Genomic DNA, 27200 nt, shown 5'->3' on the forward strand with positions numbered 1-27200 from the left:
TCTCGGATATGTTTCTGTATATTTTTTAAAATCAATTTACTAATACACATACATAAATATAAAATAAAATTGTCGGCGGGCGTAATAAAAAATACATATAGTATCAAATATATTTACGATTACGCTACAAGTCTTAAAAATTAATGATAAATGCATTCTTGGTACTCAAGCCTCTCCGTACCTGAGAAGAAATCGAGACAACAGATAGTATATATCGATTTAATTCTATAATTACTGCTAGTTAATTTAACGCTAATATCGCGTTTTTGTGCTATGTAAAAATTATACCATATTTTTTGGAAATTTAATTCGATGTTTGCACGAACGTAACCAGAGAGACGAACGTAAGCCAGGGGGGTGCAGAGATACATTTATAATTTGCAAACGTCTGCGACAATAGTATTCCACTATTGTCGTGCAAACAAGTAACAAGACAAAAGTGATTCGTTATCGTTACATACGTACACACACACTACGTATAATAATAAATAAAGAAGCATATTATAAATTTTTACGTTCGTTTCTTGTATTAACGATCGACTTTGTATTATGAAGTAAAAATTTCGGTTACGCCCCTGGTTACTTAAATCATCTTTTTTAATAGCATATATTTCTCATACGCGGGATTCAAGAAAAAGTCCGCTTTATTGTACAATTTACGATCTCAGTTTGAGTCATGCATGCCGAAATTAATGGACATAATTAATATACGTAATTGATTCTGCAATATTTTAATCCATGCAAAGAGAGTAATCGAATTAATATTACTATCTTGCATGGATAATATCGGGTGGGCGGATTCGGATATATTTTTGAATATCTGCGAATTCTCGCTGCATATCTGTAGAAATGAGATTGATCAATGGTACTAGCAATAACCATTGTTTCGTCCTTAACATTATTCTTTTATGTAGATAGATATGTTATGCCACATACAATTATTGAGTACGACGAGACACTTATAAGTTTTACTCGTTAAATTAATATTATTAATATTACGATATTTCAGTCGTGATTTTTTATGCATAAAAGACATGATGTATAATTTGTATAAAAATTTGTTAACAAAAATAGTTATATACGCTTCGATTTTATTGGGTTTTACTTTTTAGTCGCACTTTTAATAGATAATAAAAATTCAATGAAAATAAATTTGATAAAGTAGTTTATATAATCATATTTATCTTTTGTATCTATTCTCTATTTTAATTATGATATTTTTTTACGTTGAGATTATTACGTATATGTTTATACGTCATAATCTAAATATATTTTTAATTCGTTATTTCTGAAAATCACAAAATTGTGCGTTACATATTATAGCATTGAGAAACTCGATAGAACTTGTATTTATGTTATGTTTTGTAATATTAGGTGATTTAATTAGTCTACGTCAATTTGTGACATAAATAGCTCTGCTCTCGCAGTTACATAAATCTGTATGAGTCACTGACATCTTTTTCAATCACGACTCATCAGAAATTCCCGTAATCTTTTTTCTTGATCTTTTTAGTTGAGAGGAAATCATTTCTAAAGAATTGTGTGAATCTTAGATCGAATATACCGGTTTAGAAACAAAGCCTTAAATAATCTCACGATATCAACTGTGTTAACGCGAGAATTAATTTTTATTAATTTTCATTATGAGTTTTGTTTAATATAAAATTCGCAATTTATTTCATTCGCGTTATAAGAATGAAACAAGAGAGATATGAAAAAATACCGGAAATAGGAGAATTTCGCTGTGAGTTTAATATCCTCATACATATATTTTTATTGACTTGATTCTTAACATAACGATTATCTATGTTTTTGCATTACAAAAGTCGCGTGTTCATGTCCGCGTGAAATTATACAGTGTGAAAGATTGTACCTCGCGGTGGCACGGGTGGTGCAGGCAACTTCTTTGGTATTGCGCCGAGAACCTTGGCAGCATCGTGACCCATATTAACGGCAAGGTTCATGTATTCTGGCATTCTAGTCTCGGTGGCCTCATTCGTGTTCTTCGAAATGTTCGCCGAGTTCGCCGGCACGTGTTTCTCATCGCGTATTGTTCCGGCGGGCTCTTGACCTCGAACAGTAGGCACAGAGTCGACCTCGTCAACGGTAGGTTGAGCGAGCGGCGGCTTCACGATGTTGGAACACGCCTCGGTGGTATCGTCAAGGTGCTCCTTCGCGGCTTCCCGATCCACGTGAACGAAATCGATGGATGTCGATTCGTTGCTCTTGTAGTCCGGGATGCACATTCCTGGCGGCGCGATTGGAGTGAAATTCGATGCCACCGGTTCGATGTTCGTGTAGCTGTTGTTGACAGCGTGTTTCGTCACTTCGGTTTCCCCCTGACGTTTGTCCGACGAGACGGTGACGTTCTGGACGAAGTCGTGATACTTCGGATGTTCGCACGGCGAGCTCGGCGTTTCTGATTCCCTCGGAGAACCGTCCGCTTTAAACGCTATGAAAGTTAAAAATTGCGGGGGTTATTTATTTTTAAGATTCCAAAGTATCTCCAAGTAATCAAATTGTGACTCTAAATGGCTAGGCATTTTTAATGGTTAAAAACGTCTATAAGATATTGTTGAGATTGAACAATGCCTGCCATTTTTTGGATATTCTTGAAATATTTTCTGAACTGCTATGCTGCTCGGAATAGTTCGAGACGATGCCTGGAATAAATAGAAATGAGAACGTTCGATTCGGTTAATTTACCATGAACAGGTAATCCCGATGGTGGGAACGCAATGTAGTACTCGTTATCGTCGGCCCTGGACGGTGATTGTGTTTGTCGCAGATCAAGATCACGCGTGATTGAAAGACTCGGTGATGGGGAATACCCGGACGCCGGTGAATACCTGCCTGTGAACGGTTTAGGCGCAGGTGGTATTTCGTAGGACGTCATGCTAGTTTTTTCATCCCTGGCATTCTGGAGCTAAAAAACAAATTGTAGAGATCTAACTTGATAATACAAAAACATTGCTATTTTATATATCCTTTTAAATATATAATTTCTTTTCAAGTGATTGTTATTTTTTTTATTTATTCTGTCGATCGATAATTATTTAGCTGGATTTATTATTTCTGATTTGTGATATCGCACGTACTCTTCTGTCTTCGGAATCGGAATGGGTTCCACTGTCGCCCAAGCTTGCACCGCTGCAACCGCTGACAGTGCTCATTCTACCAGATGATGATGAACCTAAGGAAATTCGTAAAATTACATAAATTCAAATAAAATATCCAATTATTTACATAACAATATAAAAGTTCTATACAAATATTTAAAAGATCTGTAAAATGTATTTAATTTCTGAATTGTTTTCTAAATATTTTGTAAGGTCTTTTCCGAATTCTTGGGTGTGTCTTAAAAAAACATTTTTAAAGATATTCTGAATTATTGTATAATGTAATCTAATAAATTATTATATAATATAATCTAGTATGTTAGATGTACACTTACTGGAGACACTACGAAGACTTAAACTGCTGACAGGCCGGCGATCAGCTAATCCACCGTTAATACTTTCGGATTTGCTCGTAGAGGAATCGGTGGCAACGCCAATAGATTCCTTCGTATCTGTAACCAAAATTAGTCGGAAAATTCTTCAGTTGTTTTTCGCCAGTCAATCAGATAAAAATAATTCAGGAGTTATATTCTAAAAGTGCAATGACTCGCCTTTCTTCCCCTTGGAGAAGAATTTTCGTATCTTCTCAAAAGGCGTCGGCGTCTTCATCTCTTCTTTCATTCTTTTTTGTATTCTGTCGTATTCCTCCCGCATTGCCATAAGCTGTCGTTGCTTATCTTTGAAACTTTGCTGAACGTCGTTTCGCTTTTGCCAATTTTCAACAAGCCTCTCTACCTCAGATATCGTGAAGACATTGTTTTTGAAATCGTTTATTATCTCCAGGAGCTCGTCCTGGGGGCCTGACGGTTCTCTGGATTTAGTACTGCTATTGGATGACGTTCTGCCATAGGGATGATTCTGACACATTTTCTGTCCGTAATTATCCTCTCGCGCTCCCGATGAACTTTGATGACATTCCTGACGAGTAGGTGTACCCGTTCGGGACGGTGGTAGATTCGTCGTACTCGGTGTAATTGCTTTTGAACCTTTAATTAGTCGGAAATATTTGTCACGCGTTTATTCTTTTTTCATCGTGATCAGATTAAAATTGAAACAAAATAATTGTTATAATTTTATGTAGAATTATTGGATTTTTTATTTATTATGCAAGAATGTAATATCGATGAATTTATTAATATATTAATAATTAGTAGAAAAGTATGTTAAATTTTAGTATACTTGCCAATTATGTTATGGTGAAGAGCATTTGTGGTAAATGAATAATCTGTGAATTATATGTAATAATTATTATGTAATAACTTTCTGTGAATTATGTGTATAACAGTTGAGGATATTTACCGGTGGCATGCATTTTCATGTAACCTTGGAAAGATGTATCCAGTCCGTTTGACGTGACCAAGGTTGTGGGTGTGGATGGCAGCTGGTTATTAATTACTGGCGTAGGCGTCGGCACGATCGAGTAATTTGCGGCTAAGGTACTTGTGGTCGTGCTAGAGGTACTCGCTGTTTGCAGACTTGGGGTCAGAATCGTTACCGGTCTTGCGATCGGTGGTACCGAGTAAGCCTCGCTCAAGGGCCTTGGTCGACAATAATCTTCCTTTTCGCCGCTAGTTTCATTTGTGATGGTCGACGGGACGTCCGTAGTTGAATTTGTTCCTAAAGACACACTTACATTATCCTCAAGTTCCTTTCAAGACTAATGAGAGTGACTCCTTTTTAAATTTTTTATTGGAGATTGTAAAATATAAGATAGTTTGTTATTTTTCGTATAAAAGATATTTTTATGTAAAAAGATTCACTGAAAATTAAAATAATTTTTTTTAATTTACGAGACACATATACACAGATAGTATTTCATTATTGAACTCTCTAAATTTCTCGGAGTGAAAATTAGAGAGAAAGTTATATAAATTTATTAACTAATTTATTAACTAATTTTCCAATTTGCAAAATTTGAAAATGGAACCTTGTATAAAAAAATTTTATTTCATATTTTCCAACTTCTTTTTTAACGTAGAATTATCATCTGTTTGTTTGTGCTAAATACTTTGCTATGATTATACACTTTCATGTAAAAAAATTTTGATCATTCTAACAAGAAAATTTCTCAGAATTTTTAAAGAATAACAGAATTGCTGTGTTTTCGTAATATTGTTCTAGCGATATATATATTTTTAATACCTGGTTTATTTGTCGTCTGACTCATAACTTTGAGGTAGCTGTACATGTTGGTGAACTCGTTCATTTGCTGAAGTTTCGCCCATCGGAATTTACGATCGAAACATGCAACGTAGAGTTAATTTGTCAGTTAATTCATCGATCATTTATGGTTCGAAAAGTATTAAATTGAGTGATATGCGAATTCGTGCAGATTTTTTCCCCGAGATATTGTTGCTCCGAGATAGGCGAAGGAAGTTGCGGAAAAGCAAGATAGACTTTAAAAAAAAGGATAAAAATTCTTATTTGATATAGCAAAATAAAGTTCACCTCTCACTTTCTTCATATGTATTTCGAGATTAAATGAAGAAATAATTGAGAAGTAATTTTTATTTTGACACATGCAATAATTAAATAAATTTTTTAATTTTTTTTTGAAAAGTGCGCATCTTACTTTTGGAAATTTTATAAAGTGGACACGTGTATAATGGATGCCTTGAGAAAAGAAAAAAATATCGCGGTAGTACCGATTGTGTTCAATTAATTGCGATGTCGGTCTAAAGGCGAGGTTTTTGTACCATGTAGCCCCGCAGTTGATGGGCCAGTCTCGCGTGTCCAGCTTGATCGGCAAGATCGGCCGGTGTCAGCTCGGAAACGTTTTTCAAGTCGCACGCTAGATCGCCACCGGGACAGTCCAATAATTGCCACGCTAGTTTTTCCAGGCCAAATCGCGCGGCGAAATGCAGCAATGTTGGATTCTCTTCTGAACCTAAAATAAACCCGAAGATTGAATCTCACGATCGATCAAAAATAACAATCTCAACAAGTTTACATTTGCGTTGTAACGTATCTCAATAACAAATGTATGCTGTCAGTGAAATAAAAATGTGGATCGAATATGTAACTTTCATTCAGCTGGGAGCTACTTACTTATATGATTTTTATTGGTAGGCACCATACCGCTCGGAGTAGACAAAAGATTAAAATGAGGAGGGATATTCTTCTGAAATGCATGGACCATCCAATTGTCCAATTGTTCCCGGTCAGTAGAACTGAAGCCGAAAGTCTGGCACATAAACTCGAGGGGATTGTCGTGCGCCCTGAGAATCTGATCTAATTCCCTGAGTCTGCTTTCGCATTTGACTTGCCTAACGCCGAGCGAACATCCATTTTTGGTTATTCTCACGCCGACCAGCATGGAGACCTCGAGACATCTTTCTGGTATCGAAAATTGCAGCGCGTAAGGATTTCTTCTTTTGACGTTGCTTATGTCGATCGCGTCGCCGCAACGATCGACGATTACGGAGACATTATCCCTAGGACTCAACGGATCGTTTAGCAAAACGATTATTTTGTTCTGTCCCTGCGAACACAATGCACATATCTTTCAGTTTTTGCAACATTTTCAAATTTTAAATAATTATTTTGGATTCGTTGACGTTTTTCGAATTTTACAAAATTCTTTTAATATTCAAGTATAAAAAATATAGTGTTTTTCCATCGTTTTTTATATAAATTTTATAAGCATTCTATGAGCAAAGGTAAAAATATATATAATTCCCTCACCCTCTCGTTTATTACTCGAGCATTATTTATTAACAATAGATTTGACTAATATGAAGTCAGTATATTCCAAAATATCTTGCCAAGAGAACTTCTCTAAAAAATATAGCCGTTCGGAATCGGCGTTAAACTGTAGGTCCTATATACAATGTGTATAATCCGCGTGCATGCATATGTATATGAAGAGAAGTCATTACGTTCGGACACGAGTAATAGGACTGAGGATGGATGGATATCCCAAAAAGACTGAATGTTCTTCTAACGATAAATCTCTTGTCTTTTTTTCTGTATCTCCCGCAATCTTGAAGTATTTTAGAATTTTCTTCTATAAACATATATGATAATGACACTTACCAATTTGACTTTCTTCGGATGCACGGAGAATGCAGTTTTATCGCTTCTTAGGGCTGGCGGCGGCGTAGTGCCTAGAATGGCGACCGCTGCGCCCAGCAATTCACTCACGAACGTCTCGTTCTGGTCCTTCACAAAGAATTTCCTCCACTGGTCATAGGAGACCAGGCTGGACCTATGAGTGTCGTTGATGTGACTGTCATGAACGCCCAGCATCATCGCCAGCACCTTCTCGGCGACCAGGTGGCTGGTCAGATGGACGGCGTGCTCCGGACTGGTCCGGACGCGTTCCAGCAATATCGGGCATACGATGACGATCTGGAGGCGAGAGGATCGGATCCCCTCTTCCGTTTTCGGTGCTATCGGTTCTTCGATCGCGATGTGACGTACTCTGAGTCAGAAATGTTATCGATTATAATTTTAGATTCCAAATTGTGGCACACAAAGATAAAAATATTTCGCTTTATTATACTTACTTGAACGGCGGTCGTCCTTGTTGACGGCTGATTTGCTCGAAACATCCGGTGAGGTAGTCAACCCACAGATTAGAAGCCTCGCTTTCCTTGCTAGAGACCAAGACAACATCGTCTTCTGCGTGCCCGTCCCTTGATAAGACCGTAGCTGAATGCGACCCTGAAACAAGCAATTGAAACATCAAATTAATTGACTCAAGTATCAAGATTGCGTCTCATATAGCGACGTAAAAAAAAGTTCACCAATAATATAAAATAAAACTGTAGATAGTAAAATATATCTTTCTGAAAGCTGGCGAATGGAGATAACTGGATTGTGGATAATTTTATTGCTAAACGATTGTGTTAAAATAATATTGCGATTTATTAATATAATTTATTTCACTAACTTTATTTAACATTTATTTGCAGTGTAGGTTAATTAGCGATTTATCTAAATTCCTTCTCTGCGTTAATTTTCTGTTCTACTTGACCGCTCTTTAATTTACAAAATGTTTCCTGTACATGTCACATCAAGCAACCTTGATTTAGCTTTGTCGTAACGTACGGGGAATGCATTTAATTTCGTGTGACGCATATCACAGAACACGCGACGTGGTTGTAATATGTTTGATGAAATAATGCCGCGAATAACGTGACTATAGGTACCTCGTACTACGCGAAAACAAGGACCATAAAATGATGAAACGGTTTCTGTAAAATTCTAACGCGGCTGCGCGGAATCAGCATGTGACTCGAGTCAATTGAACGAGTTTAATGTGATATTGTTGATACATAATGTGGATGCACACAATACGCGTTCCAATTGAATGCCAGTATAACAACGGATAATCATTCATAACAGCAGATAATAATCATTCATTAATTTTCCGATATTTTGAAGGAATGTTTTAAGAAATTTTACGGAAAAATCTTTTAAAGAAAAATTGATTCTAGATCGAATAAAGAAAAGTGCATTTTTCCAGTTTTTGATTGCACATTTTTATATTTTATAGAATAAGAAATAAAGGTAGTTGTCAATAAAACAGTGACGAATAAAAAAAGAGAGAGTTCTGTAGTCTTTATTCTATTAACGGAGGGACTGTCGCGACAACTTTTACTTAAGGTATAATACGTGAGGCGCGTGGCTTCCGTTTTTGGTGTTTCCGGTTTTAAATTGGATTCATTACTCATGCTAAGTTAAACCTATTTAGACTCGAAATAAATTTCATGTATGTCACATAGTCCCTACATAGAGTTTTAATTACTTAACTGACGGCGTTAATATTACTTGCTCCAACATCCTTCGCACGCAATGTCCGCCCTTTTTGTCTTATTTACTGATATTCATAACACTATTTGTTTGTTTTCTCCAAAATTTCTGAAATTCTAGTATTTTCATTATCCTAATCGCGTAGCGAAAAATAATCTTAATATTATCTCAAATTTATCCTTCAATTAAGTTTGTTATGTTACTAGAAATATTTTATTACATATATTATATTTAATTATTATGTCGCACTATCGTTTTATATAATAATTATAATTATTATATTATAAAATATTTCGTGGATTTCAATTTTAACTGTCACTGATGGCCGACAACCACAGCGAGAAACTGCGGCGATAATATCGCGGGAAATACAGTCGGTTTGTAACGCACGTGGGTCGCGGCCCGCGGGTCGCTCCTGAATGATGATAATTGCTGCAAAAAGATCAACGCACTCGAAGAGGCGCACGTAAGATTATGCCGAGACGCAACGCTCTTTCGCGACTCTCATTCGCATTCTCAAGAGTTCACAATTTCACATTCTCTCGCTTCGACTTACGTGTTATCGCGGAAAGATCTAAAAAATTTGGCCGGACTCGTCTTCGCGGTCGAGGACTGACACAGATATCGATCATTCTCTCCTGTGAACGCATTCGATTGTATTCAAAAGACGAATCGTTGGAGAGACGCGCACCCCTCTTGTTTCTTGTTTCCGTTTGAGTAACAGAGTCTAAAATCCAATCTTCTATTTATTCGCGATCGCGGCTGAGTGTCGCTGCTGGCGGTTGTACGACCCTCGCGCACTTTGATAACATTTTTTTTTCCTGGCTAGAACTTTGCCTTTCCCAATCGAGGACGACTTTCAACGAGGACGATCCCACGGGTGTCGAAGCACGACTGCTCGAAGCCACTCGGCAAAGGAAATCGTACCGTTTATTTCGAAGCCCCACCCCGCGCGCATTGTTTTCACGCTCGGCTTCGGCAAGACGAATTAAGTCATGCCCATAATTTTTCCTGTACGCGTGATGCATGCCAAGTTCCGAGTTTTCCATCCGAATCGTCCGTTTCCGCGCCGACTACGTCAAACAATGACGGTATTATACAACTGTGGGCCAAATATGCGCGACTGAATTAAATCTTCATTATGTTTCGCCAGTATAATCCGTTTGCACTATTTGTATTTGTATAATTTAGAATATAATTTATTGATATCGCGTCTAGGTCCTTCGTGTCACGATTTATACAGGAAATATTTGAAATTATATTGAGGTAGATGCTCCTTAATTAATTTTATAAATAATTTATTTTTATGAAGAGAATTCTAAAGATATTTATTATTTTTTTCTTATTTTCTATTTATATTATAAATAATTTTGAATAAAAGTTTAGTAAAGTTTTTTAGTAAAGAAAAAAAATTAGAGATGTCAAAATTAACATATATATTTGTCATTATTAATTATATAATTTACATTAATATTTGGATTAAAGGTTATTTTAAGGATTTTTAAGAGTAAAAGTTTTAACAGTGTAATACCGATAAATAAATTTGATTTTTTATTTAGAAAGTCTCAAATAATAATTTACAAGATCTTATATACGAATTTTATATTAAAGGAACAGAATAATTAATAAAAGATAATTAAGTTATTTTAATTTTAAACTCCTAAAGTTCCAATAAAGTAATTTCTGAACAAAGAATTGACAAAAAGTCCGTATAAATCTGACGCTACTTCAATATCATCTGTATTCGACTCACACACAACTGGTTTTGCATTTCATTAACATACCACGTATCCTGCATCGGGATACATTTGGATGCAATAGCTGACGCCTTCATAAAGAATCTGTGAAAGATGCAAACGAGGGCGCGTCGCAAAGAAACATTTTTGAAAATGTAGAAGATTAGAAATTCTACATTTTTATTGTCGTACATATTAGGTATTAATTACGCAATATATGGAATGTTTTGCAAAATTTGTACGGTGCTTCATCGATTTTATTTTTATTTATTCGGAATAACAACCAGATCGGTTTTTTATTAGAAAAAGAAGTTTCTAAACCAAAAGATCGGTTTATTATATTCATTCCCTTAATCAACCATTTAACTTTATCATTGCGACTGAGAAAGATGAGAATGTCGGAAGATAATTACCGAAATATTCGGCGCTCCGTTTGGCATAATAATCTTCCGCTTTTATCCTCATTTTCACTTCGCTACTACGATCTATGCACTCATCGGCTCCATCCGTTCATCTCGAACCACTATTATCGCTGTTGAAATAAACGACCAATTAATACATGATCGATTCGTTGAGGCGCTTTCCGCTTAAGAACACAAATCAAAACTGATGTAATAATAATAATGTTAAATTTTAATATATAAATGACACTTTTCGATATATTAAAAATACTATTTTTTAATAGAAACGCGACAGAGATGTTATTTCTTTACATTTATCGACATTGTGCCGGTATCTAGTTGAGAAATTAAAAAGAAAGAAGTACACGGGAGTCGACGAGTGTAAAACCGATCTCTAGCGTGAGGCGCGATGGAACTGAGCGGACATTCGAATATTTCTCGGGGATAAACCGACCATCGCGATGTTCGTGCTCGGCGCAGGCGCGTCGCGAAGACGGCATCGCTCGTATTATAGTGAGAGATTTTCTGGATTCACGTGGCGATCCGTTGATCATTATCGTGACGGAATCAGTAAAAAGCTTTTTATAACTATAAAACCATAACTGTTGTAATTATCGCGCAATTAACTGACTAAAAGTTCTTGAGAAAGTCTTAACCGAAGCATGTCATGCATTTTTTGTTTCTCATAGCTTGTTTTTAATTTTTCCATTTTTTGCTTATAGATTATACAAAGAGCTACCGACACTTGACAGTTTAATATTAAAATCTCTCAATAATTAGTAAATGAAAAATAACGATTAATTGAAGTAGAAAGGATTTTATCTGTTCAAGTATGTAATATTTGCCAGCGAAAGGCTTTCGACGCTTTTATCGTCTATTCTGGATCTCATATAGTTTCCTAAATGCGGAGACGTAAAACAGGGACCCCATTCACGATGAATCGAAATTCCGCTGGCGTAACGCGGCTTTTAAAGAACGCCGGTCATTTATTGGATCTTTTATTTCCGCTGCCCTTTTACTCTTTCCTTTACCATTCTAATCATTTAATCATCTTCTATACTATATTGATGATTTTTTCCATAATAGAATTAAACAAGTATTTTTATCTGAAGAATAGAGAAGTATTTTATTTCGCTACATCTCATTATTCGAGCTAGCGTTAATCCATTCCTTTTGTCTTTATTTTTTGCAACCGAGCGCTCACCTTTGAAAAAATATATTAATTTTTATTTATAAATTATATATAGAGAATATTTCTAAGATATTCCACATGTTTTTGAATGTAACTTGAAGAAAAAAATATATACAGCTGTATACCATGTATACAGAATCACCCACAATATTTCACATTTATTCGTTTGTTTTTAGTAACATGTGCGCCGCATATCTAACCATTGTATTTGATACAGAAATTAGGCTGCTTCAATTAATCAGATCAGAAGAGGAGACTGAGTCACTCGGTCCCTCGGACGAGGGAATAATAATCATCTTGAGGTTCACGAGAGCAGTTCCTCGTATCTTACACTCGAGACTATGTCTATCGCACTTGCATATATTGTGGGACACGGTCCATTGATATGTCGAGAGTAGGATGGACAACGTTTTATTCTAAATCTGACAGAACTAGGGAATTGAACTCTCTCTTATCCAATTTGTATTTATCTACGATAAATGACATTTGTAAAGAAGAAAAAAATCAGATTAATTAGTAACTACGATAGCATAATAAGCAATCTGTGCAAGTCAAAAGGGCAACGAAAATGCTTTTATTTAACCAGAAAATCAAATTATCTAATGATATTTTTTTTATTGACTATTCATGAGCGCATTTATTCCACCGACCCCAGAAATAACAATGTGAAATGACGAATGTTGAGGATATTTCTGTCACGGGAAACGTGACGGATATTGCGGGAATGCAAGGCGGGTAAGAAATCATATGTGCTTACGCCAACGCAGCGCGGTGCACATAACGGTTGCATTCGGGGCATATGTGCTGTTTATAAATTTCTCGGAGGGACAGAAGATGATAAGTAGTCGGTGGCATTTATAGGTTCTCCGCTTTCTCGGAAATCTCGACTGACAAGAGAATCATTAGCCGTTATACGGGGAATAATGACCGATAAAATTTTTTCGTTGAATTATAATTTACGGTTTATATAGGGTGTTCCAGATCAGTTAAACCACTTTTTACTTTTTGTTCACGAGTTTCTTGACTAACTTGAAATTTTTTTTTACTAAGAATAAGGAGGATAATTTTGAAATTAGAAGTAATGGAAATATTAAATAAAAAACTTAGAGTTTTTACGAAAGAATCAGTAATAAACACGCATCAGGTTAATAAACACATTAATAGAAGTTGAAAGAGTAAGGAGAAGAGTAACATTAGTGGTCAGGGATAATAAGCTATTCTTCTCGAATTCTATTGCATCATTGTTTTGGGCCATGATCAAGTCTATTGAAAGATAAAATCTCTGTAAGCTTATTAGAACTTCTAACTAGATATCCGCTCTCGAAAATCCTATAAGTCTGCAGATATATCCGGCGCCAGAATGATTCAGACATGTCTTGTCTCTATCTAATCTCTTCAGATGTATAATTGTACAAACAGAAAATTATTATAATACTGTAATTGTAAAAATAATGCACATATATATTGCACTTTTAAAGAAATTAAGAAATATTGTTTTTTGTTTTTTAATTTCTGGTAATTTATAGATTATCCATTTCTTTCGATAGTTTTGGTTAAGGAAAAGTTAGTACGAAATTAGATCCGTGAATAAAGAGGATCTTTATAAGAAATTATTTGGAAGTAATTTTAAAGTCTTTTTTCTTTCTTTTTTTTACTTGGAACATGAGAAGTCTCTCTTAAAAGGATGATTCGTAGATATAACTGTCATGTCACGAGATACGCTATCAAAGTTTTTCTGAAAGCAAATAGTATCTTTCTATCTAATAAAATGCTAAATATAGTTCAGTTATATCTTCTCTCAGCCTTATACTTTCGACGATGTAACAGAAAATCGTCGTAAATGGTTAATCTCGAAAAGTCGAGATGAAATATTCATAATTTGTATTTAAATATCGTGTCTATTTTTGTAGTAAAATACAAAATATAATAAAAATGTCAAATAAAATTTTAATTATTATTGAAAACAAAAGGAATATTAAATAATAAAAGAGGAATGTGGTGTTTTTTGTCGTCAGATTCTACGAAAGAATTCCGCTTCAGGAAAATGTTTAAAATTTTACAAAATACCATGACGATATGCCTTCTTTAACCTTTCACATATTTAATATTTAATAAGACGAAAAGACTTTTCTTTCGAATTTTTCTCAGTTTGACATGTTTTTATATATATCTGCTTTTGAGCGAATCGCGAATCTGTGAGAAGTATCGCGAAATCACTTGCCGTTATTATAAATGCGAATTATTATAAATGCACACCCACGTTATGTTATCGATACATCTTGTAAACAACTTCATTTACGAAGCAGTAGCTCAGATTTATAGATCCTGTTATACGCGAAATATGGCGTGCAGAAGTTTTCTGTGAATTTTTATTATTTACGCTTCGTTCTAAGATAAAGATTTTCTATGAAACTGAAAGTTAAATTAAAAGTGAATTGGTTTAAGTTAAACATGATTAAGGGGAACTCTGTTTTTTTTTTTAATTATAAACCAGACTATTTTCTTGTAAGGATGTAAAAATCATAGATACGTTTCATGTAAAATATCAATAGTAGAATTATAATAACAATATCTGTAGCCTGATTCTTGTTTCAGTTAGTAAAAAGTAAGAACTCTGATAAAATATATGCATAGAGTCTGAGAGAAGACCCATTTTACAAATACTAACAATAAGATGTATGTAATTCGACGACAAATGCAGTTCAGTTGATTCGCGGACGATCGGCGGGATCGATAAGCGAGGGAGAATTATCGAAGAGAAACGGACTTGACTTTTGGTTCGCTGGATAAATCGTAGTTATACCGGACATCGCGTATTGACCAATCAAAGCTCGTTTATGTACTTGATGGTCGTTCCAACTCCGATCGCGCCTCTCAAATCCCTTTTCGAGCATGAATCTAAATTGACGTTTCGAATCGAGCGAAACCGACATGTATTTTCGTGAGAGAAATTTCCGGTATTACCCTTCCGAACTAAAACACATCATACTAATCAGTTAATTATACTTGAACCCTTTCGAACACTGTAGACATTATTGTGATAGCCCAGTTTGTAAAAATATTTTTATATTAATCATGGATTAAATGTAATGTGTTATTAACATCCTTTCTTATTTGAACTTAATGCTAACGCTATTAAAATATTTACACGTTTGTTAATGGTAAAATTACATAACTATTTTATGTAATATTATGTAATGTTTGAGAAAGTTTAGTGGAATGTTTCGTAATGGATCTTAATTTTTTATTAAAATGATAAATTGCACTGATTTCTTTTTCCATTTCATCATCATACATCGGGAATGAAAGACGTAAACAATTAGCAGTTGCGAGCTTTCAGGCAGTTTACAGAAGCTCCGTTTCATCCCAGTTTCTGGACAAAATCTCAAAGCGTAAATATTTATAGCACGAATAAATATCAAAGCAAAAGGATAGCCCTTCCTTTTTCCCGGATGTTTTTGTCGTTCCTCGAATAGCGAGACGTGCATGACTCCATGATAATCTGTAGTAAATCCGAACAAAGTAGAAGCATGCGTGGATGCAAGTGGAACACGGTTCAATATACACAGACTCGGTCACTAATTGCACTAATTATGGTGGTTGTGGTTGTTGCGATTCGAATGCAACTTAATCAAGACAACTTCTGAATTTGTAGCTTGAAAGAAGGAATAATAATGATTAATTCTAAAGATACATTATTAAATAATGTTATTATCTCTATGCGTATATTAAAAATCACAACAAACAAAAGATAAAGAAGAATATGGAAAAATCTGATTCAAGATCACGATATTGTTTATTAAAATGTGCACTATGTATTGTTAATCTTTTATTTTCCAATGGAGAACGATTTCAATTCAGATTAATTTAATTATTGTAATTTTCTGTTTGATTAGTTAAGACTAGCTGCCTTTACGTTTCACTTTTCCTCACGCTTCTTGATTTATTATTGCGTCGGGGAGATCGATACGAGACGCCCCACGGAAACTAACTGTCAGCGCCGGAAGCGCTAGATCTGTGCTGGTGTAACACCAGGAAGTACGACCGGTAAATAATATGAGGATAGAATCAAATATGCAGACAGAATGCTTAATCCCGCGGTTATTGACCTCCGTCTTTCACTAGATTTATGTGAGCTCGGTTTATCGCTCGACGCACCCTGTTTGTTGATATCGCGCTGCAAGTTGATCTTTTTGACATGTGCATTTCCGCAGATTTACGCAACATAAATCGATATAAAACACATTACATGATGTATATCTATATTACATTGATGTACGATACGATGTAACTATAAGCTTTTTTTAAATATAATATAGGTTCGCGTTATTTTGATGCTACGGCCAAAAGATACTTATCTGACGTAAAAGAATAAGATAGAAACAAAAAAATCTTCTCGTGGGAAGCTTTCTTTAACAGAAATCAATTTTGACAATCAAATAATTGATGAAGTTTTTTTAATGATACTGAATAGTGTTTGCTAATGCAGACTGCGAAGCAAGATGTGATTTTTCTTCTGAAACGGTCTTTGCTCCAGACGGGAAGACGGGAGGGAAGAAATTTATGGCATGGGGGAGCGTATTCTTTCGATGAGGTCGTAGGATGTGCGCCAATACAACTGCCTGCAACCTCGTGTCAACATATGGACGGATATTTCCGTTTCGTGTTGGTAGGGACACGCTGCGCGACGCTCGCAACGGAAGACATGTGAAAACACATTCCAGAAACGAATCTAAGTTTCACAAATACATTTTATCTATTCTCCGCACCTTTCGCGACACGTCGTAAACGACGGATTCATTGGAAGAACAAATTAACGTTCTGTCGTTGGACATATTGCTTTCTCGGACGGACACTCGTATAAAATGTTATTTCTTTAAATTGCACAAAGTTTTCCGACGCCCAACTTTGGACAGTAGTCGTAAAAACAATTTCACGAGATTCGATTCTATCTGTTTCTCTTGCGATATAAAAGTTTCTCGCACTTTATATATTGAATCAAAATTGTTTTACGTTGCCTCCATATCGTTTCAGAATAGTTGGCAGTTCGAAAATTATATTTGATCCGCAGAGAACGTAAAAAAAATTCTCGACCGGATGTACTGATGTGGCCTAGTTAGTTGTAAAGTCAATTAACGATCAGATAACGAAGATGATTGTGCTTACTATATTTACCACAGATCTTTGTCTTACTTATTTTATATACATGTATAAATTTTATTGCCGGTATCGCAGATGGAATTGTTAATTTTGACTTTTGCGTGAATATCTACGATTCATTACCGGTTTTAATTAGAGCACGGCCGGATGCTGGCTGAGGTCATATTTTCGCTGTTAAATGCACATGTGCTACAACGTCGCCTGCTTGACTTTCTTAATTAAGAGACTGCTCAGCAGCTCATGCTTTTATTTATAGATATTCTTTGTCTAATCGAATGGTAATCGAAATGTTAACCCTCTTTAATAACTATTATAAAGTTTAGTAAACTTCTCGTATCGCACAACAACACGATATATGATTCGTTGCAATTAATAGATTTACGATGGAATAATGTTAATCGCACTACTTTACTTAGGCTTTGTTTTATATATTAATATTTAACACATTTAGGCTTTTTATTCACTCATTTGTTGCTATTAAGAAAGTTAAGTTTATTGGGATTTGAGCAATGAGATCTTTTATTTGATTGCTGTTTAGAAGCTTGATTTGTAAATTTATTCGCATTTACAATCGCTTATTTATTACAAATTTATATGTAATGTTATTATTATAAAGTTAAGGCTCCGACTTTTTTATTGAGAAAAAAATGAGTTTTACATGCATCGGAGAATCTTCCGCTGTTCATGTTCACGTAACATCGTAAATTTCGGGAGTTTTATGATCGCGTATGTGGCAACCGGCACGATCGACCATTGGAAAACGACGAAGTCGCTCGCCGAATACTAAAGGTTGTTAACTTCCGGGGCGGACTTCATCTGACTTACGTACGCGTTCATCTGCGAACCGGTCCCGGATTTTATCCGTTACGTGATCGCGAGATCGCCGGATATCCTTTATAGGCTATTTATGTTAACTTTAATTTAAATTTTAGAAAAGTTCGTTTAATAAAGTAATTTACAGCAACATCTCGTGTGTCTGTTCTTAGATAGGATATGTGTGTATGATTAAATTAATAATAACATTATATCATTATCATCGATAACACATTCCTCTTCAAATTCTTTAAACACAATTTGAAAGTTTATATAATTATAAATAAATTTGAATTATTTTTAGGTCAGAAAATGTCTTCTTTTATAAAGAAAATTTTTTACTTTATATTGATCACTTTTGTCGAACGTTAAGCACATTATTGACGCCTTGTTGAAATAATATTTTTGTAATATTAATTTTTTCACCAATAAGAGATTTGATACTTAATCTTAACCAAAAGTTAAAGTCAATTAGTGAAATCAATTTAAATGCAATAAAGATAATTTTATACTTTTTGTATACATATTATAGAGGCACTTAGCTCTTTTCGCGTGAAATTCGTCCAATAAATACGACACTGTCTACAATTGTCACTCCTCAGCGCTGTAATTAAAGCCGGAGCGGCCCAAAAGTGTCATATGAATAGAAATTGGAGAACAATCGATGCTGTGTAGCGATCGAAATTGTGTCGCAGTGCTCCGACTTTTATAACACAGCAGGCGTGATTCGCGCTTCATGCGGGCGTGCGACAAACGGGACGTGGGAATGCGAGAACTCTTCAATCGAGTGCGCTATCCTCATAGAAATGACTATCAATTTTCATGATAGAAAAAGAATTCGTGCGACTCGCGCAACTCGGTGATTCTCCCCAGCGATTCTACGTCATTTCGAGATTTGAAAGGACATCTTCGATCGGGGAAAAGTACTAGAAGGGGAAACTTACCTGATTACTGAATAGGAGATTATCAATTAAGAAACTAGAATTACGTCACAGGACTAAAGATAAAATCGAACATCTCACAGCTAGACTCGAACTTTCACGATAACTTCAATCTTCTTATGACTGTTTCAAGAAATGAAAACACTTCCATGTAAACTCGAGCTTACAAAAGATATCTACGAACTTATTATGAACGCTTGCAGAAAACGAAAGGAACTTTCAAGTGAAACCTGAGTTAGAATTTGATTGATTCGGATTCGTATTAAACTTGATTTCATTCCTATAATTATGATCCTGACAATCTAAAAGCAATTATTAAGCGTATCACGTTCAATAATAAGGATTAACGATAATTTCACGAGCATTCAATGAAGAGAATCTACGTTGATCGGTACTCACCTCTATTGGATGAATTCTTATGTCTTCTTCGCTTAGTTCTGTTGCAAGACGGTTGTTTGCTCTCATTGCAATGCATGCCATCGATATCGTCGAGCGGTATCGAGGCTGCCACCGTATCTGCTTCCAACAGATTCTTAGATCTTCCTGTTTGTCGTCCAGGAGCCGTTATATTACCGCCTGTTTCTTTTCCGAGAAAAGTGCCGATCGAGTGCCTCCTTCGACTGGCGGTTGTGGGAAGAGTGGAGGAAACGTTATAATATCTGGAAAAGATTTCCCATTATTCCCCCCCATATAGCTTTCCTCCCTTTAAATATCCTTCTGATTATATTTAACGTATACAGGATGACCCATTTGTCACAAATTATTTTTTAACGGCATTTGGTAATAAAATTGTAGATGAACGAAATTTGAAGCTTAATTACAAAGATATGAGATTAAAGTTGATATAAATAACAATCTCATTCAAGAAAAAAAAAAACGATAATTTTATCACTCACCTCTTATCGTCCTCATCGAAGAAGACTTCTGCGGTATTGTCATTGCTGTTGTCCTCGTTACCGTTGTGATCCTTGGAATTACCTCCTTCTACACCGCAATAGATCATATCATTGGATAGAAGTTCACCGGCAGATTTTAAGACTCTCCTGGTCCGACCAAGATGACGTCGATCTTTCTCGGAGTGCGAATGCGACCTGCAAGACAATCCATAATAAGTACATCTAATAACTGAATTGAAACGCTAGTCAGCTGAATAAATTAAATTTATTTGGATTGTGCGTTTCGATATACGTGGAAAAAGAAACGACTTTTACCTATGAGGAAGGTACGGCGATGGCGGCGCAACGTCGGACGGTCTCGGGTCGCCTTTGAGGAACTTCTGATTCCTCTCGTGTTCCGCGTTCGCGCTCACGGACCGGAAAAGATTGCGGAAGCTCCTCCTCTTGTTGCATCCGGGTTGGATCGCGCCGTTCCGCGACAGCATCGGGACGCGCTCCTCCGTCGGCGTCGACGGCGCCGACGTGCCTGACGCGTTACCGTGGTGCACGCTGGACGTGGATCCCGAGATCAGGATGCCACCCTGGGACGAAGCTGCCGCGCCCATCTTGCATGCTCTTCGGCGAAATAAAGCGGAGAAACCCCTAGGCGACGTCGGGGATGCCGATATCGTCGTCGTCGCTGTCGCTTTCGACGATGACGTCCCGACGATCGAGAAGTACGACGGGTTATCTGTAAACATACGTATCGAACGGATCCGGGTCACGAGCTTAATTCACTCACTGGATACTCCCTTCTTCAGTGGTCTACTACGAAATTTATTAGATTATCGTCGTGATGTAATCTTCGTACAGTTGTTACAGTCAACACTACTTCGCGGTGAATCGGCGTTGCAAAAGGTACGAGATTGCGCGAATTCCCATTGCATGTTCATCATTAACTTGTACAATTAACACCAAGGATGTCTGTTCTGTATTGGTACAGTTCATACTGTTACATTAATCGAGGAACATTTTTCAACATCACTTTTACCACATTCAAATCACTAATAGGAAGGAGTAACTAATAAAGTATAAATAATTAATTAATTAGTCCAATGTAGCACTCTTTATTGTCTCATTAAAAATCTCCGAGTTTGATTTTCGATTTTCCACCGCGAATCAGAATCTAAATGAAAATCTAGACGTCAAATACCGTTCGATCTGTGCACCGCCGCGACATCGCGCACGGAATTGCGAAGGAGGCGCTCGTCTAATCTGATTGTGAGATTAAAACGTCATTCGAAGTGACATTTGCTCTTATCACGACCCGAGTTTGTGCCACAGTCGCGACTAGGCTAATAGCGAGTCCACCTGTGACTGTGGGAGCTGTGTTATGTTGATGGGACACCATGGACGAGCCTTCCGACCATTGGGTTTGGCCACAGTGGGGGGATACATCGGACCGGACGTTGCATTGTTCCCCCCACCCGGCGAACCGGTAGGAATACGCGGTAGCTGCGCCGGAAATGCACCACCTCAATTCGCGAGCCGCTTTACTGAGTCCGACAAAGATGGGCATTAACCCGGATAAATTTATGTAGCTTGCTGTTCGGTTAAGAAATTTTATCCGTTATTCACATTATTCATTATTAACATTAATTGTTTTCATTCATTGTCTTCTGACACTTCGGGATTATTTAAGAATTTAATAATCTAGAGCAAATTTTTTTTTTCTGTAAGTAAATCTCAAAATCTTTAGGAAAAATACCTACAGATGTATAAATTTATTTTTAATTTTAGCTAAAAAATTTTATCACAACCAGGTTTTGAAGCGCGGAGAAATATTCAAATTATATTGTTGCTTGTGTTTCGCAAATTTAAATCCGATACTGCACCGACAAACTGCATTGCGGATTACATTCGCAATTTCGACCAACGAATGTCGTGAGCAAGCTACTGCTTGTCTGTGAATGAAAATGAGAGAGAGATGTGAGGGACGCGCGATTATGCGTGAACTACGTGCTTCGCGTGCCGAGCGCGTCTCTGAAATCTGTATGCGATCTTTGCGATCTCCGCTGCGATTGCACCGGGAGAGAATAAAACTCACCGAGTGCCATGATGATGACTTTCTCTGTAAAAGGACTCAATTGAATGCCAAGGATACCTGCAATACAAAATATGTACTATAGTATTTGTTTTCGTATTATTATTACACAAATATTTCTATATCTGACAAGCAGAAAAATAAACGCGAACAATTTTTATATTGAATGTTCACAAAATTATTTTAAAAATAATTCAAAACCAGTCGACGATGATGTCTATTTTTTATTGCTTCACGGGAAAAAGAGATTAGCTGCTGAAAAGTAAATTTAGTGACACCCAACATTTTTTTGCAGCGAGAGCTATAATTTAGCAATAGTAGCAAAACCTTTTGCTCTCGTTGCAAAAAAATGTTAGCTGTCTCTATTTTACAACTAGCTATAGTATAGCTAATCTTTTTTTCTGTGTTCAATTAGAAATAATATAGTCATTATTTAACTTAATAAAAAGAAGGAAATACTGATCGATAATGCGACAATCTTCTTACAGACTTCTAATAATATTAAATTTTTAGATTCTTCTACTTTTCAGGTACAGATTTTATTCATAACATTTTTCGCGCGTTTTATCCCGTTTGCTGATGCATACTCGTATTGAAATTTCGATGACAGAGAGTTCGTTACCGCGATCGCGAACCCTTTCTCTCCTAATTCAGAAAATCTCACGCGGGAAAGTGTCGGACACTTTCATTCATCGCTGAAAATACACGCGAATATTATATTTAGCACGGTGAGAGACACCGCGCATTGCGCGCACGGGGAACGCGACCCGTTTACATTTGCGCGCAGAAGGGGGTGGTGAACGAAGAAATGGGGGTCGAGTGCAAATGCGATTCATTCACGTGCTATATGCACGCGACATTATCATGTTGTCCTCCGCGTATCTCGCATCCGCCGCTATTATCCGTACAATGGTGCCTATCAAGTTGCTTTACGAGAAAATCTCCCCTTTATGAAAGGATTTCCCATGCACGTGCATAATAATTGAAATCTTATTACCTATAAAGTAACACAATATTTATTTCTTTTACCCGACGTATAATTATTTCATCCAAACTATACGAAACTTATAATACAGTTTTGATACAGTTATAATCTTTATTTTCATGCAAAATTAGTAATCTATTCTTCCCTGCATTCTGTTAGATTTATATAATAATTATTTTTGTCAATTCATGTGACTATGACTGATAGTATTAGCTGAGAATCTGTGCATTTCCTCGAATTTAGTTCAGCAAATGCGCGATGTAGCGACAATTTTCTGCTCTCATAGTTGCCGCAACAGTTACTATTTTCGTACGATCAGGAGAGGCAGAACGTGTGCCTGGTAGAGGTAGAGATAAATAGAAAGGGTGAGAGAGAGAGGGGGGAGGGGAGAGAGAGAGAGAGGGAGAAGGGTAGCAAGAGATTGAAAGAGAGGGAAATAAGGTGATTGTACCCATGAAAAGTCGAATGTTTCGAGTTTCGATATATTCTTTTTGCCAAATTGTGCGCCTGAAGAAATGAAATTATTATGATCAATATTATGATCAGTATGCATTAATAGGATCAAGATGTAATATTTTTAAGATAAAAGCAATAATTTTTTTATTACTTATAAAAATAAAAAGTAGAAAATTTTAAATATTTGTTTTTAACAGAATTAAATATTAATTTGTAATATGTTTGTAAAATGACGTGACAAACAATTATTACTAATTAATGCAAAAATATACATTTTTAAATTAATATTAGGGTAAAAGACGTACAAATCGTTAATTACATTAAAAATTTACTTGTTAATCTTCAATGCAGTTATAAAAAAAATTTACAAAATTATAATCTCAGGTTGACATTGGAAGACGCAATTAATTGCTTCTTATATAGCCTGTTTATTTTGAAAGAAATAATTGAAACGGAAATAATATATTACAAATGACTGCTGTGTGTGTGGGTAATGACACATCTCGCAAATAAGAAATCTATTAAGCGCGATAATGTCTTTTATTTCAATTGTTCTTTATCGATTATCTCTCTAACATAAATACCACGGATAATTTCGCATCTCTCAAACTACACATTGCATCGCGTTCGCTTGATTCACAAAATTCTTAAAAATGCCGAAGGCTCGTCATATTTTGCAAAAGTTCAAATAGCACCGCTCCTAAAGTTAAACACGGTTTCCCGAACAAATCACGCACATTCGTTGCTATTAATAGAGATCTGTTCCTGCGACCGACGCGTCGTCGCGAAGAACGCCGCGCTGCGTCGCGCCGTGCATCTGCACCTGCAACGACGCATGGTCGTCTGATAAAAAGAAGCCTGTATCCGGCGATGTGCACGTGCCCCTGTAAACGTGCACATGTGCGGCACACGCTATATCCAGAATGTACCGCGTTGTTCGAGACCATAAAGACGCGACTTAGCGCGAGCGTAATCAAGGGGCTCTTGCCTTGGAAAAACGGCTTGACTCCTCTCTTGGTTATTTTTTTATACTTCTGCTTCATCCCGTTTTTATCGTCTTATTTGTTTCTCGAATTTGTATCTTTTTAGGAAAACGATAACTTAACTTGCTATCGCAAGATTATTTCGGGTAATTTGTGTCTATAAGATAAGAAAAAATAAAAAAAGATATAAGAAAGAGATTGTGTACAGATAGATGGGAGAAAACGATTTTTGTAGATTTAAGAAATATGTAGAGGTTTAGAAAATGTGTATTTTTACAAATTTTGAAAGAAGATTTTTATTTGGATATTTATTAAAACATTCCCATCGATATATTTTTCATTTTATGAATTATATTATATACTTATAATATACATATAAACAAACCAATCTAAAATCCTTATTAATCGCAATATCGTTAAATTAATGTTAAATAAGAAATAATAAAAAAGATAGAAGAGGCATGTTTTAATAAACCCTATATCCACGCGTATCGATTTATGCTGTACGCAGATTGCTTTATATATATATATCGCTAATCAAATATCCGTTTATATATAAACCCGTTCTGTACGGACGTCCTAAAAATATTCATTGCTAAAATGTAAAGGAGAAGTAGTCGGTATAAAAGTGGAAATTTTCGTGAGACAGATTTATCCCTTCGACGTAAATCAATTTTGCATAGTACGCCGGAGAGTACGGATATGCAAATACAAGTCTAATCGATTTATCTCACGCGGCCTGCGAACTCACCTTCAGTGTTTCACCGTTAATACAGCCTTTCATTATTCAATTTCTGGTTGTTCTATAATTCGCTTGGGATGATCCTTGAGAGCTGATATTTGCAATGAACTACGAGCCACATCATTTTAACACTACCGAATAAACGATGTAAACGTATCTTTCGTGAAAAATTGCCAATTCCCATTTGCTTCTTCTCGTTTTTCTTCTTTTTTTCCTGAATTGCTCGTAATCCATAATACCTCCTTCGCACAACTGATCTGCGTTTTGTAATCCATAATTATTTCAATCATCTTTGTATTTATTCAGGACTTTAATATTCTTCAATGCTTTCTAGTATGTTCAAAAAAAGGTTTCTTTGCGAAGATCGCAGATTCAAGCCAGTCTTATTCATTGATCATGGTAAGACAGCTCGAATATAAATTACACACAAATTATTTTACATGTCACATGTCAAGCTGATCGGTGATTGCATCAGGATAGCTTCAAGAGTTTTTTACTGTATAAGAATGTCTAATTAGTATAAGAGTAGATGCTGTTTACTAAAATTATTTGACGCATCCGTATGTTTGTTGACACTTAATTGACATAGTTAATTGCGATTCGCGAAATCACCGACGACAATCGATCATCACGATTACTGCTGTTCCACTCGATCACGAAGCAATTAAGATCGAAACATTAAGATAACAGTTTTCTCTTAATTCTTCTTCTTCTTCTTCTTCTTCTTCACACTTCGAACATTGTTATCATCTCTACCGTATCCGTATCACGAAGAGGAACGCGCTGGAAAGTGGCCACGTGATCTTTTCCGAGATTTCCCAGTTATTACTTAGGGATCCGAAGGTTTCGACTCCGTCAGGGTCATGCTCGGTCAGGGATCGTACACGGGTACGGCGCAACACTTCATGAAGCACTGACAAGCCAGACCAGGAGGGAGCCCTGTCGTCGGCGCTACCATATGATTGCTCGCTCGCTCGCTCGCTCGCTCGTTCGCCTCACATTCTCCTTCTCTTCTTCACTACCACCACCCACGCATCTGGCAGTGGTGCGAAAGGAACGCCCATGTATGCTTCGTATGAAACGTTATTTCGGGATAGACAAGGACGGTAGAGCTGAGACGTCGAAGGACGGCTCATCGACGGTAAAGAAAAACGGACTCACGTGCGTCCTCCTTAAGTAACCCTCGCACGAGTTTTTCCCTTGGATTTGAAGGGAAAATCCACCACGTTTGTGCAATCTGTGCAAGTTCTGCCTATTTATTCGGTAGACCTTTTTTGGGGAATGGATTACAGAGGTACGAAAGCAAAACCCTTTAGAACCCTAACGCAACGTGTAGAAAATTAATAAAATTTTTAAAAATTAGTTTATCTTCTTGAAATATTGAAAGAAATACCTAAGACAATTTAGAATAAAGAAAGATAGATTATAACGTGTGCTTCTCTTAAAACTCGTACAAGATTTCGTTTCTTCATCCGATAAAGATTTCGTAATATTCCTAAAAGATATCATTTTTAGGACTTTAACTGTCAACAATTGGGAGGGAATATTTCTGTGATAACTAAAATGTATGTATATGTACACGCATGTGTATCTCGATGCCTTACCTCAATTTCTGTTGAGGTAAGAATAGCGCCACGCGCGCACGCTTGCGTGTCTGTCACGCATATGCGTGCGGAAGCCGAGCGGAGCATGTATTTCCTGCCCTCGGAAAGCATATGTATATACGTCTCCTTGAGTCGGCGAAAGGGTTCGACCCTTTCGACACGTTTCTCCCTGCAGCCGTGTGTCTCGTGATACCCTTTGAGTGATTACTGTACCGTAATTCACCGACAGTGATTGCTCGATTTAACCGCACGGAAGGAACACGTGCTGCAACATCTTGATCGGATCTGATCAAATTAACGATATTCATAAAGCGGAAATTATAATTCCGCAA

At 36.3% G+C, this 27200-nt stretch overlaps 1 protein-coding gene across 4 annotated transcripts; it reads right to left on the reverse strand.

The window, feature by feature from the left end:
- Stumps (DBB domain-containing protein stumps) lies at positions 1 to 26169 on the reverse strand. 4 transcript variants are annotated; one of them, XM_071775609.1, is made up of 17 exons: positions 25274 to 26169; positions 22102 to 22158; positions 20331 to 20745; positions 20016 to 20210; positions 19519 to 19778; positions 7628 to 7784; positions 7155 to 7542; positions 6168 to 6600; positions 5816 to 6006; positions 5262 to 5328; positions 4419 to 4736; positions 4303 to 4344; positions 3671 to 4105; positions 3455 to 3571; positions 3099 to 3193; positions 2707 to 2926; positions 1 to 2452 (listed from the first exon to the last, which is right to left on the reverse strand). In XM_071775609.1, the coding sequence occupies exons 2-17, from the start codon at positions 22109 to 22111 to the stop codon at positions 1851 to 1853; spliced, it is 3945 nt and encodes a 1314-aa protein (XP_071631710.1). In that variant the 5' UTR covers positions 22112 to 22158; positions 25274 to 26169; the 3' UTR covers positions 1 to 1850. The 4 variants fall into 4 exon arrangements, with proteins under 4 accessions (XP_071631710.1, XP_071631712.1, XP_071631713.1 ...); XM_071775611.1 differs by lacking the exons at positions 19519 to 19778; positions 20016 to 20210; positions 20331 to 20745; positions 22102 to 22158; positions 25274 to 26169 and adding exons at positions 11026 to 11144; positions 11326 to 11427; XM_071775612.1 differs by lacking the exons at positions 19519 to 19778; positions 20016 to 20210; positions 20331 to 20745; positions 22102 to 22158; positions 25274 to 26169 and adding exons at positions 11026 to 11144; positions 11381 to 11398.
- Between the last annotated feature and the right edge of the window lie 1031 nt (positions 26170 to 27200).

This window comes from Temnothorax longispinosus, chromosome 4, assembly GCF_030848805.1.
Source record: "Temnothorax longispinosus isolate EJ_2023e chromosome 4, Tlon_JGU_v1, whole genome shotgun sequence".
In the NCBI taxonomy this organism is placed as follows: Eukaryota; Metazoa; Arthropoda; class Insecta; order Hymenoptera; family Formicidae; genus Temnothorax; species Temnothorax longispinosus.